General features: G+C 43.0%; 1 protein-coding gene across 1 annotated transcript in view; it reads right to left on the bottom strand.

Annotated features, from left to right (window-relative positions):
• Positions 1-14,392, bottom strand: part of LOC146207492 (uncharacterized) — a 61,351-nt gene that overhangs the window by 21,693 nt on the left and 25,266 nt on the right. The window contains exons 25-34 of the mRNA XM_084576874.1: positions 12,767-12,999; positions 11,986-12,086; positions 11,030-11,135; positions 8,899-9,060; positions 7,668-7,781; positions 6,842-6,980; positions 4,036-4,164; positions 1,931-2,163; positions 1,045-1,127; positions 858-966 (exon numbers count right to left, since the gene is read on the bottom strand). Coding sequence (XP_084433000.1) covers positions 858-966; positions 1,045-1,127; positions 1,931-2,163; positions 4,036-4,164; positions 6,842-6,980; positions 7,668-7,781; positions 8,899-9,060; positions 11,030-11,135; positions 11,986-12,086; positions 12,767-12,999 — 1,409 coding nt within the window. The remainder of the gene's footprint in view (positions 1-857; positions 967-1,044; positions 1,128-1,930; positions 2,164-4,035; positions 4,165-6,841; positions 6,981-7,667; positions 7,782-8,898; positions 9,061-11,029; positions 11,136-11,985; positions 12,087-12,766; positions 13,000-14,392) is intronic.

Below are 14,392 nucleotides of genomic sequence, written 5' to 3'. Positions count from 1 at the left end.
ATCTAGCTTAAATTAAGTTCAATATGTTAGCACAATAACCTAATTATCTGTAATTATTGCGACGCGTAACTAGTAAAGCTCAGTTATACCGGGCATAAGTTATCCAACCATATAACACGTGTACTGCTATTATATTCGACATAAGTTATATAAAACTCGTGTTGCTATGACTTGACTCGAATGTTTGTACTTCAGTAGGGCTAGTTGTTGGGCTAGTTGTTGGGCTAGTTGACATTCTCGATTTAAGCTCATAGTTTTCAACGGAACGGTACACGGTCAGAGAAAGGAAGAACAAAGAAAAGGGACGAACGTAAGAAAAGGAAGAACACAACGATGTGTTCGTCTTTCTTCTTATCTCTGTTCCTCTCTTTTTTTTTTTTTTTTTTGCTATGAACTTGAAATTTTGACATCGAGGCCGAGCTGAAGGTCAATACGGACGCAGTCCACAAGATCTCCGACTTTAACGAAACTATAGCTAAATGCAAGCCTTCGTTCGTTGTGGAAACTATAAAAATATGAAAGAACACTAAATAATGGTTAAGGAAGAGCCTCAGTTCGCAAGCCGAGACGATGTTTCGACAAGTGGACTTGTCTTCGTCAAGGCAGCGCGATCAGGCAGCATGTGTCTTGTTAAGCCTAACCTGATCTAACATGTTGCACTGGGATATATTTTCTGTTCTCTCAGCGAATTTATTCGCTGAATTCAATTTTAGAATATAGATGCGAGATTACAGCAACATAGTGTACGTCGCATAAAAAAGTACTCGGCACGAGTAAGCTACCGTAAAAGCGAGATTCTGTGTACAGCTGTCTTGCATGAAAATGATCAGAAGATATATCAAGGACATAGTACGTACCACAAAGACGGAGCTGTCGATCATCAAGACACGGCTCGAAGGAACTGTTACTCGGCACGGTTTTGACGGACCGATGTGGTGGGTCAGGAACACGATAATATCCACGTGCCTGCAAGGCAATGACGAACACTTTTACTTCATTCCTCGCCCATTGTTATTTAGGTAAATGTCGAGATAACTAACTTACGGCGCCATCCGATTAAGGGTCGGCAGGTCGTCGGTGTGGGGCATTCCTAGGACCACCATTGGCCTCACAGAGCTCATGTTGTTCTGGAACCAGCAAAGCAATGTCTTGACATCCAGTGCTAAATGAGGTATTGTCAGACTGGCTTTTGTAGAACGTAGCCAACCTGCTAACACTAAAAGCATCCCATTCGTACAGTGAACGAAAATAATAATCGTTCAAATCGAGCTCCAGGAAACTCCCTTAGAGTGATTGACATATCCTACTTGAAGCTTTCAATTTACAGAGTATACTTAAGGCTTTGGTCGAAATTGAATGACTTGTCATTGCGCAAATCACTAATTTATATCTTGTTATATGCGGCCCTAATTGTGCAAGCAGTGACATTATCATCAAGCTTACCAACCAAACACCTGGTTCTGAATAGTCAATATAGTCCAATTGCTCTACTTTTACTAACCGAATGTTGCTATATGGGAAATCAAAGGAGAATAGCAAAAAGCAACGATTTCGGCCATACCTAAAAGACATGCGAAAAACGCTGCTTCTGCGTTTCTTAGAGAAACAGTGCCATCAAATCATCGAAATAGACTTAAAAAGCTGCTGCGTCGACACAGGCGTGCAAATTTACGGTTATAAAGTGATTTTAAGAGATTATAAGATTGTTGTCATGCTACAACGACGAAATTTATACATCCAACGCAGCTCCATGGAATTATGTACCTTCCTCTAGATTTTAAGCATTTCATAAAGAGGTGTCCCGTGCAGCAAATATTTTGGAACAGGAGCCGCAAGACCTTTTGCGGATGTGGTAAACGGAGCTAGCCAATATTAGCGGATGATTTTTCACTTTGTCAAAGCTCCCGTGTAGCCAAGAAAAGAGGATCACCAGCGCTCGGACGGCCGGCTCGGCGCGCTGCAGGGCACTGAAGTTGAGCGGCAGGAAGGCGAGGCCGTGCAGCGCGTAGTCTCGGCACCAGGCGGACGCCGAGCGGGCGAAGCGGCCGGGGAAGAGCCTGTCGCGCGCCCAGGGCACCGTGAAGCCCAGGTCGTCAAAGGCGGCCACCAGCTGCGAGCTGACGTCACGCTTGCTGAGCTCGGCGAAGTCGTGGAATGAGGCACCTGCGTGGGTGCAGAGCAGTATCCTCGTACACGTGCGCGCATATACGCAATGCCACACCATGTGAAGACGGATGCTGTTCAAAAAAGTATCTCATCGTGTATGGTCCATGGGAGCGGCTTAACCGTAAGGACGTGACAGAACTAATCAACACAGAAGAAAATACGAAGAAAGCACAAAGAAGTTTCGCTTTTCACGCTGGTTTCATCACCAGCATTTCATGCACCACTTCATTAAACAAGTACTTTCACTGAATCGAGTGATTTAGCTTTTCTTGCTCTTTATGGAAGAATCGCAGAGCTTGACCAAGAGATCAAACGGGTTTTATTGCTTCCTGCGCAAGAATCACTATGTCTTAGACTCTAAGTTTCTAAGTGAATTGAGGTGCTATTGTTAACAAGACGCAAACATAATTCAAAACCGATTTGCTTCCGCGGCCCCGCTCCTGGGACCTTTCTCTCTTCTCTTTTTGGCAGTGAATCTTTGCGATGCATACGTCGTGCAGCAGGATTCGTTATGTATTAGCTGTTTGGACCTCTCATAGTATGGCGTAAAATTGGTAAAAGCATAAGTATCTCCTATTAGATCAGCATACGTACAGTAGATCTCACCAGTGACCCGCATTCAATTAAAAGTAGACCCTGCTGCATTCCGCGGATCCGGTCTAGTAGACTGTCGTAACCGACAGGGCTGCCGGCGTCAGAGTATACAGGAACATGGACGTTTGAATGCAATGAGGCCGTGCGGGGGCCCAGGGGCCTGCGAGCCCCGAACACCTTGCTGATAAAGTTTCTATTATGGCTATGATAAGATACGTGCAGGTCTTTCAACATGTATGCTTCGTGTTATGAACTTATACACATAAGATCAGTTCAGTTCAGTCGTTCAGTCGTGTCCGACTCTTCGTGACCCTATGGACCATGTCACGCCACGCTTTCCGGTCTCTCACTATCTTCCTAATACACATAAGATAAGCTATGTCTAAAGAATCAGATGCATCGCCATGGCGGCCCAGTGATTAGGACACTCAACTGCTGGTAGCGAGGATGCAGGTTCGATCCTGGCCACGCCATCGGCGTTTCGCTGGAGACGATGCAAGCCGCCGTGCACTCTGCGATGTCAGTGCATGTTTGAAGAACCCTGCGTGGTCGACATTTCTCGAGCCCTCCTCTATGGCGCCCTTCACAGCCGATGCCATTTTGGGATGTACATTACCTCCAATCAAACTGAATCAAACGAAACTAAGGAATCAGGAGAAAAAAACAGAGAAGTGCTAAACGCCTTTCGTAGATGATAAATTGGTTCTGTTACGTGGGTGAACTAGTTATCCGAAGAGCTACTAGTAAGGCTGTTAACCACGGAAGTAAGCACAGCGCAGGGAGAGGTCATATCGATCGAAAGGAAAAAGAAGATGCTTAACAGGTGCAAGCGGAATTGCCCAAAGTGAAATGGAACCCACTCAATTCTGATCTGCAAACGCCGATCAGAGTACTCTCACGAGCTATATAGAATCAACCCCACTTTGACTGATGTGGTTTGGTTTAAAACTTTATAAGGTTTAACATCCACAAGCGACTGAGGCCGTGAGGGAAGGATCCGGAAATTTCTGCCACCTGGGATTCTATAACGTGCACTGGCATCGCACAGCACATAGATGTCCTGCGCTTCGCCTCTGTCAAGTGCAGCCATAATGGCTAGGATCGAACACGCGTCCTAGGGATCAGCAGTCGAGCGCCATAACCTCTGAGCTATCATCGCAGCGCCGACGTTTGGCTTGTGAGTGCCTCTGCAGTCTTGATTTGTTTTCTAGCGCTTCGGCTCGTGACTGCGATGACGCCATTTTAAACAACTCTTGGGGTAGAGACCTTACGTACCATCCCTTGGCATGACGCGGTCGGTGATTCGGTCGTAGAAGATGTGCTGGTACACCGTAATGGTGCACATCCGCTGGGGAAGTTGGATCGGGCTCGGTGGCTTCTCGGACAAGATGCAGACCAGGATAGCTGAGAAAAATAGAAGAATCAAAGTTAAAGTGTAGATTTTTTTTTTTTTTCAAGAATTAATGGAGTTTGAGCGTATAGTCGCTTTAGCATAAATTTATGCAACAGAGAAATAGAAGGAACAAAAAATGACCTACGGCACAACTCATAATCACGACTCCGCTCCCTCTGACTTTCGGTTTACACTTCGTAAGAATATAATATAGAAGAATAAGTATGACGGAAAAGGAACGAAACTGAAGCGCGTGCCGGTTTAAAGCAACTTAACGTCAGAAGCACACATCGATGGAGCTACAAATATGAAGTGCGCAATAGGTCTGAAACGACGAACTATGACAGAGAGCTAATAAATGATACAATCAATTTTTTATAAAAACAAATGCATGAATGAAATTAACAATATTTTATTTGGTTAAGAAATAGCAAGATGAGCGATTAAATAACAATAATAGATTATTTTCAAGTTTCAAAGGCCGAAATTGCTGATTTATTTGCCAGCTATAAATCCACGCGCATGTTTCGTAATGCTGGTACTGATTTCATAGATCGATTGAAACTTGTCCGGATTACAGTCTTTCTGCTTTCAAACGAATAAAAAAGAAAACAAAAAACAAAAAAAAAAACAAATTGTTTGCTCTCCGCTCGTTAACAATGTGCACATCTTGAATATTCAGCTACATATGCTATTTGTCTTACCGCCTTGTTGTATATTTTGGCCCATGCGTGCCTCACGATGAGGAGGCGTTGATCCTGCGTACGGAAAAGTCGTAACCACTGTGGCATTAGACGAATCAAGAAAACACGTGAGAGCTGCAATTTTGTAATTAATGCATCTGATCCGCGCATTTGTCATGAATTGACTAGTACATATTTAGGTGTTCATATCTTGTATCATATATGTATTTAACACATTATTAACGCGAAAGCATTAGTAGACTATGCTAGTGCCGGAAGTGTCCGCAAAAGGTGCCGCTGGAAAATGGTCCCCCGTGACGTTACCACCAAGTGACGTCATCAGTCAATGGCCGGATGAGAGTTGTCATGGTGTAAGAAGGGCTGTACCATCTAATCATGAGTTATTAGTCATGTGACATGAAAATGTCGTAATTCATGAGGCATGTGAGAAAGTGCTGAGTGATGCCATTTGGGTAAGTAAATGTAGAAAGGTGTCGACTAGAAGCCACTAACATTGCCCCAACGCTAATGCTTTCACAATCTCCCATTGCAGTTTCTGCAGTGATCTCGAAGTTATATTTTTATGCGAGGCATACTTATACATTCTAGAGCATTCGATAAATTAAACTGCAATGCATTAGCTATTTTAAAAGCCAAATCCCACTTACTAGTCTGGATGACGTTTCCTAGTCCGCCCTTTTGGCTTAATGGTTTTATATACGAAAAGCTGTCGTTGGCGTATAGCCTCTGATACACCTGTGTGTGTCTCACCAGTCCTACAATGTTTCTTACAACTATGCCCATATGTTACTGCTTGTCATCAGGCATGAGATTCATGAAATGCTTTTTTTGTTTAATTTTTCTCGGCCGCTCTCGTTTCAAAATGCCTCCGTGGTATAGCATAATATAATACTTTAAAAATATAATATAAAACTATAATATAATAATTTAAAACTTTTCAAAGTGCTTTGGATGTCAATACATTTACAAGGCGTGACAGAAGTAAACACGCAGCGTCAGAGTCAGTAGTAGAATACTCAGGCACTTTACGCCAAGGCGTACGAGTTTATTGAAACGATCGATTGCCACCTGCAGCCCACTCGCTTCCTTTCTTTCTTTCTTTTTTTTTTTTTGAAGTTTTTCAGAACTTTGACTATCAGCTTGGTTTTCTTTGTGGCTATGAGAGACGCCGTAATGGAGGGCCTCGGAAATTTCGACCACCTGTGACTCTTTAAAGCGCACTGCACAGCACAGCATACGGGTGCCTTGCTTCTCGTTTCCATCGAAAAGCAGCCGTGTGGCAGAAACGCGACCGGACACGCTGGCGAGTCATGAGCCAAGTAAGGCTTTTCGCCTTAAAATTTGTAGATCGGAGTGGAATGAAAAGGCGGTGTAATAGGCAAAGTGCAGCAGAACGCTTTAAAGCATGACGTGCCATTCAATGTAGCCTGCATGGCCTCGGCGTGGGTGTTTAGGCGGAAACGCAAACAATAAAGGTCCTTTTTGTTGACAATGAAATGATAACGGGTTGAAATCGAATACCTTCATATCCACGTTGTGTGAAGGCGTGCGCGTTATCTGAAACAAAGCAATGACAATGATCAATAACACAGGATGCCAATCTAACTGTAAGTAGCCGTGGCGCATCCGGCACTAGATAATGAGCTATCGAAGTCCGTTTGTGCACCGGCCTGTTACGCAAAATTATGCAATATACCAATAATCTGGTTGTGCACTTGTTAAAGCAGTCAACGACCGAGCGTACAAACACTGCGTAACCTGGTCGCAACTAAATTTCTTTCGCGTTATATTAACAAACATGGACAACAAATTAGTGTTTTAGGCTAAAATTGGAGCATAACATAAGGGAAAAAATGTGAGACGACGATACATTTTTGTTTCGTTCCGCGCTTTCTACGCGCAAAATATTGATTCCCGAATTGCCCAGAAAAGCGACGTGCTGCTTTTTCAACGATGATTCAGGGGATTTCAGGTGGGCGTATACCTTGCAAACCGGAGGCCAGCTCGGCTAGTCGTGAGTTCGGATGCGGCTGGGCGGAGCACGCGTTGCGGCCGGCATCGTACTCCACGTGAAACGCGGCCACGCACGCCTTGCCGCCGAAGAGATCCGAAATGTGACGAGCCTGTGCCAAAGTGTTGAAGGAAGTACGGACCAAATCGGCGGCTATCGCGCTGAGAACGTGGCACAGTGAGAGTTCTCTATGCCCATACGCGCATTGAGTGAGTTCGTTATCAGCCTGTAGAGTTGTTCTCGCACCGTCGAAAAGATGTGCCGTGCAACGTTAAGCGTCGTTGGACTGGGCACATCGCGGTACTTTCGAATGTGCCGCGAATATATCGATTTTTAGCGTCCGCTTAAGCACAGCAATACGGCTGCAAAGGAAAGCCGTTTAGCATTCGCATAACAGTCAGGCCTCTATGGGCTGCTTTACAAAGTACTTTCACGCACGTTTGAGGATTGCTAACATGAGCCGATGAACGCAAGATTTCAAACTGCTTTATGATAGCGGAAAAACCATGGTGCCCGCATGCAGAAGCACAAGCAGCAGCAGGGAGGGACAAGTTACGTAAAGTCGTTCGACGCGTTTGGGGTCCCTTCATTCACAGACTGTAGTTATTGAGATCTCTGCAATGAACTACGACGTCGATGGACGGACATGTGCTGCACGTTCATAACCAGTCGTTCGCGAATGCACCTCCGTGTTTACATTTGGTAATGTAAGCCCGATAATCTATCTCTATACGCCCGGAAATGTATAGTGAGTTTAGCGAGGTTCCCGATGTACAGAACTGAGGAAATAATATCGCACCTTCAAGTGGAGGGACTCTTCATTTTCGAACGTCAAGGCATAGCCGTCTGCTTCAACGAAAACAGCCATTGCGTCTGCATCGTAGATCGGAGGCGCTTCTCCAGTGAGACAGGTCTGCAACAGAACGGCAGAAACTTGACGTTTTAGCATTTTTATGAATGATATCATCTAGGCGATAATAGCAATCGTGAATATTATGAATCAACAGCTTTAACCTTAAACAGTGATATTCAATCAAAGAAGTATTGCCTTTCATCAGCACGACCAAAATGCAAATGTATTACTCATTCACCTTCAAAAATATCAAACTTGACTTTTACAAAAGGGCGTACCGTAATATCTCGAGTCATCACCCACCCACCAGGGGCCTGAAATTCATCGAAAAAGTAGGGTGGGCGATGTCTCTGTAACCAAACGAAAAACAAAATTGACAAAAGCTTGAAAATATGCATTTTGTTTTTGTTTCCGTCTATCATGGCATGACAAAACACACACTTAAGTTTGCTCATGCGAGGTATCTTGTTAAGTAGACCCCTTTCAAAAGCAAGCGCGACCTGTTGCGCCACCCCTACAACTAGGTCCGGCGCCATTATGCAGGTGTCGTCCTTTAATCGAATTGCGACATCTGTGCGGTGCTGCAATCACGGTACAGATAAAGACTTCTTTCTCCGTGGGTACACAGACTTTCTTGTGGCCGCGGACAAAATAATGCTTAACTTCGTTATCTCAATCGTTTTTCTTTGCACGACCACCTTTTGACCTTACGGTCGCGAAATTTCGGGAGAATTCGTGGGACAGAACAGTTTCTTTCTGTCCCTTCTTTTATTCATTTTCTTTCTTTTTTTTTTTTTTAGTTGCGTCATTCGGTGGGGTATCTTTCGGAAATCGGCAGGAACTTAGTTTATGTTTTCAAGGCATGAGCGATGGTTCGGTAGTTTTTACATAATCATTTTGGCTGAAGTGGGAGGTGGGTGATGACTCCAGATATTACGGCAGTAATCAACAGAGGAGAAAGAGCCGTAATCCATAGTTCTAATTTGTGAGAATAAGTGTTGAGCCAAGCTTTCTTGCCCGTAAACACTTACAACTAGCCTCCATATTCATTTTGACCACAACTTATGATTGTTATAGCCGAAAGCTGATATTCGCTCATAAAAACGACCATAGGGGCTGAATCAATCAGTACTGTGCCTATAAGTAACAAATCTGAGAGCAAGCAGTGAACCTATACCTGGTCGTAAGAGACCCAGCTTTCAAGGAGACAGGTGCTGTTGGCCACCCTGGAGACCGAATCGTCGAGCATAAAATGCAGAACGGCCAGGCTAACGGAGACACAGAAGCGCTTCGTTCTGATGGCGCCGGTGAGATCTGTAGGCACCAGGTCAGCCCGTTCCTGGGGTTAGAGCAAAATATGGCTTGGTTATACGACCGGCGTTTAACAACCTCTCGCTCCTGTGCGGCCCTCATTGCAAGATCTTCGTCCGAGACGGCAGTTTCGAAAGTTGAGGCGATGCGACACCGTTGGGGCCGCTGTCGCTGCCGTCAGGCCTTTGTCGTGCGCGGCACCTTCTGTATAGCAAACATTCATCCCTGGCACAAATTTCTATATCCGAAATCGAACCTCGTCGTGATGAACTTCTCATATCACATCACTTGGCAATGCGATAGAAACAAAGCGTTCCACAAACTAGAAAATCCGAGTGCGAAACAGTGGGAGAGTATGCTCTCCAGCGGCAACCCGATCCTCCAAAGAGGACTGGTCATCCATTCCCAGCGAGCAGCAAAACTCAGTGGTGCCCTGGAATAGGGGTGCCAACCCTGTGAGACGGAGCCACGCCATCGACGCAAAGAAGATGGAGGAACTCTGTCGGCAATATCTCTAAAGTAGAGCAATAAAGTTCATCACGTCCTATCTCACCCTATCCTATCTCATGCTATCCTATCCTATCCTATCCTATCCTATACTATACTATACTATACTATACTATACTATACTATACTATACTATACTATACTATACTATACTATACTATACTATACTATACTATACTATACTATACTATACTATACTATACTATACTATACTATACTATACTATACTATACTATACTATACTATACTATACTATACTATACTATACTATACTATACCATACCATACCATACCATACTATACTATACTATACTATACTATACTATACTATACTATACTATACTATACTATACTATACTATACTATACTATACTATGCTATACTATACTATACTATACTATACTATACTATACTATACTATACTATACTATACTATACTATACTATCTACCTTTAATACAAATTATTCCAGATTAATTGAATCTAGTCTACTATTATCCATTACCCTAATCCAACATAATTCACCATAATCCACACTACTGTAAACTTCACACTACCACAATGTTATCCATTCTAAATGCACCGAAATACATAATGACTGAAGTAACGTGGGCTAAGTCCTGGCTGCCTTGATCGGTGGCGTCGGACGAAATTCGGTCATGCGACGACTCGGGGGTCCACTGCGCATAACGACTCACGGCGTAAAATGTAAAAGCAAATGCGTTCTCAAATTCAGTTGCGAGTTTGCTCATCTGTCACGTCACCCAGTAGTGCGATTATTGAGAGTAGGTGATGCCACTTTGCTATGTAACGACGTCGTTTTGCGCGGACGACAACGATAATATCACGACTGCGTCATCCGGCTACAACGACTGATGGATGAAAAAAGCATGAGAAACCTAAATGTTCGGGAATAAAAACAGAGACCATTGCAGTCATCGGAAATTGCTTTAACAGAGTGCGTTGATGATTTCGATGAGGAAGAACTCTCTTCTTCAAGGTCGGGATTTGTACAGTGTGACGTTTGACGACACAGGATGCCTCTGACCAAACCCATTAACTGCATAGCATTCGTTTTCACCTTATCTTGAACTAGACCCATTTGTAACGACAGCGCCAAAGTAAGAATTCTGTATAGCTGAAGAGAGAAAGAACAAGAGACGTGATTCTCTGGCTTCTGTTGCTAATTTCTGGTTGCGTGGTGATTTTCGAAAGGATCCTGCAAATACGTAGGCAGACAGCTTCTTCATTCCAATACGATAAGAGATCGCTAAGAATCATCTCTTTGTCTGAGAGAAAACTAAGAGACCTGGCTACTATAGATGACGCTTAACGTCAGTTAACATCGACTCGGCCCAAGACTGGAGGAGACCACTACTGCTCACCTTGTTTTGTTTCACCGTACCTGCACAATGTTAATAGCGATAAGCGAGAGACCGCTAGAATGTCAACTAGAAAAAGTCCGATGAAGCGGCGCGGTCATCGACTTACCACATCTGAGAAGCTCTGATTTGAATCGAACGTTGAAGGGAATACCACCACACAGCTCTCACTCGGCGCAGAGTGGTGTGTGATGTAGATGATTGTGTCGGCATGCCTGCAGATCGCAATATATCAGAGTCAGATGAGCAGCAGCCTCTTGATGACGCTTTTGTCTCGTATTCTCCTCCTCGTAATTTTTCGAAGCATTTGCAGGATGGCCACAGCGTTTAAGATACTTTGCAAAAAGACTTATAGCACTTCCGGAAATCTGTTATAGTTGATCTAACATCTGCTGCATGCTACTGCATGGGGTTTCAGCTCTCCCAAAGACGTCACCTACGGTGGTAAGAGCGTTTTTAAAAGCAGGTCGTTATGTTAATGTCACACTTTTTTTTTTTTACGTTTGTATTCATTTTTGAGTGCTATAGGCTCATGAATTGACTTTTCAGGCATAACTTTTTTCAGGAATGTGCTAATGCGAAAAACATGTTACATGTGCCTGTGTGCAATGACTGTCGCCCAAAACTGTACAAGGAACAATACCCATCGTCAGGCAATCTTCCGTTTGCTGTTGCTCATATTGCCTTCAAAACAAAACAACAAACAAATAAAAATAGAAAAATAAAAAGGTCACTTCCCGCACTGCTGCTGTAAAATTAATATTGGGAACATATTTCAGTCATTTAAGCGGCTTCAGATGTACAGAATAAGCTCGGACAAGCTTCATATTCCACACCGTTCCGCGAGGCACATACAGTTACTGCTGTCATAGCAAGCACAAGACTGTTTGCGCTCGTTACTTGAGACCATTCTTACAGGCTGGCCTCCAGAACCACGTGGCCTTCGTGACGCTTTCATTCCAGACAACAGTATTGGAAACGCTTCTCCTGTATTTCCCTTCTTCCATGTTAACAACACTATGCCGTACCAACTCCCTTGGGTCAAGGTGCGCCATGCGTACTTACTGTAGGAGCTCGGAGATGAAAACTTTACTTTGAAGCGGAACAGCGACAATCACTTCTTTGATCTGGTCTGTCAGCACTGTTCGCAAACTTGAACGGAGCATCTGGAACAATGAGCATTGAAAAGCAGCAGTAAATACTTTTGAAATGGCTTAGACGGGACTATTTGGATTTAGATAATTATCATGCTAATTAATATAATTCACCTGTTATGTTACGTTAGCGATGCTTCAGAAAGCCTATTCTTAAATTATATGGTTCACCTTCGCTGAAACATTCGGTATAATGAAAGGCTCGTCTTAATCAACTGCCGCATTATTCGAAGGAGTGAAAAGAGAGGAGTGAAAGAGTGAAGTTTTGGGAAAAGAGTGACTGTGACTCTTTGAGCAAATACAGAGACGGTCATGTGTAGTAGCAATGCAGCAATGGTAGTAAGTGTTGTGTTTCAGACAGGCAGTACCATCGTTGCAAAGAATTTGTTTTGTGAAAAGAGTGACTGTGACTTTTCGAGCAAATACAGAGACGGTCACGTCTAGTAGCAGTGCAGTAATAGTAGTAAGCGTTGTGTTTCCGAAAAGCAGTACCATCGTTGCAAAGAATACCTGCAATAACTTCGCCCCAACGCCATAAAAGAAGGAATTCACTGGACTCCGGTTTTTGAACTCGACGCTAGCTTGGCACGCATGTCGAAGCCGGCGTACGGAGGCGGTTAAGCAGCTAAGAGTTTATATAAGAACGTTGTCTTGAAGCAGGGTGATTCCATATTCTAAGTGAGCTCGCCCACCTTGATGAACGAGATGAGTCTTCTTAGGTGCGCTTCGAAGAAGTCGCGACGCTTGACAAACATTGCCAGCCTCTCCAAGCCATGCTTTTGCATGAAGAAAAGCGTTGCTACGGCAATCCGTTCAGTCTCGGCATTCACTTCTGACTCAAGAAGGTCCACAATATCCAGCTCCACGGCGAGTTTGACGCTTGAGGATGAGTTTTTCAGAGCAAGGAAGGCGCTCAGCCCATCCTCTGAAATGTATCCACAAGCAGCGGTTAGAGCTCCAAGTTCATTTAAATGCGTCGCAGCTTGTATAAATTGCTCACTGAGCAGTTTCCTCAAGGCTCAAGTATATCAAGCGTTTGAGCGAAATTGTTCAAAAATTCACAAAAGTGCGGTGGCCGCTGTAAAATGAAAATTGTTCAAAAATATGCTGTCAGCAGCGGAGGACATTAACAGTTTTAGAAATAATGCAATTAAACTGAGGTTTACGCTTTACGTTCCCATTAACACATTCCGGTGGTTAATGTAAATACCGACATCGTAGCCTTCATAATGCCGTGTTCGTTTTTTAATAAATAAAAAAATTTCGCGCAGCGCGAGGAAATCTGGTACTTATTTTTCGCAGAACCTAAATTAAGTACACGAAGCACCAGGAAGCTAGTTGCAAGTAGCTTCAGCTGGTGACGCGTTGCAACGACTAGCTGCGGCGCCAAATTGGAAGTTACAACTGTGCATTGTACCATTGGAATCGGAAATAAAGGAACCTGAGATGCCCTCCTCTGGAGCCGGGCTCCGGAGCGGCAAGCTTGAGCAATGCGTCTAATCTCATCGAAAGCAGCAATGAAAACGAATAAAATTCATTGAGAGGGGAAAAATACGAATTCATCTACGCAGTATGCTAGCCATCAGCACTAGAATATAGCCTTAGACCAGTTGTATTTCCTTCGCTAAAGATAAAAGATCAGTACGTTGATTATTTATTTATTTATTTATTTATTTATTTATTTATTTATTTATTTATTTATTTATTTATTTATTTATTTATTTATTTATTTATTTATTTATTTATTTATTTATTTATTTATTTATTTATTAATTAATTAATTTATTTATTTATTTATTTATTTATTTATTTATTTATTTATTTATTTATTTATTTATTTATTTATTTATTTATTGTAATTTCAAGGCCCCTAGGCGCAACAGAAAAGAGTAATGAAATCAGTAATTATTTGCCGTGCAAATCAAAACTAAGAATTAACTAAAAGCACATTTAACGGCGATCTTGAAGTTAGTTGTCACAATGGAGACTGTGGAGGCGGGAAGGCGGTTCCATTCAATGGCTGTTCTTGGTGAAAAAAAGGAGTGGTACAAGTTAGTGCGACAAGATGGCACTTCAGATTTGTGTTTATGGACTGGAGGCATAGAAAAGACTTTCTTTTGGGAAAGGATTGAAGTAATATATTTTGGGAAAAAGACAGACGCGAGAGCACTTGCGACGTTGGGAAAGGTCAGGCAGATCTAGCGTGTGTTTCATGGACGTGACGCTAGAATGACATGGTAATATTATGATAAAATTAAATTTATGAAGAAATTTGTATCATGCAATTTGTATCATGCAGTATCATGCAATATCATGCA

This window comes from Amblyomma maculatum, chromosome 1 (genome assembly GCF_055883805.1).
Source record: "Amblyomma maculatum isolate TAMU_Amacu chromosome 1, ASM5588380v1, whole genome shotgun sequence".
NCBI classification, from domain to species: domain Eukaryota; kingdom Metazoa; phylum Arthropoda; class Arachnida; order Ixodida; family Ixodidae; genus Amblyomma; species Amblyomma maculatum.
This window is presented reverse-complemented; position numbering and strand designations above follow the sequence as displayed.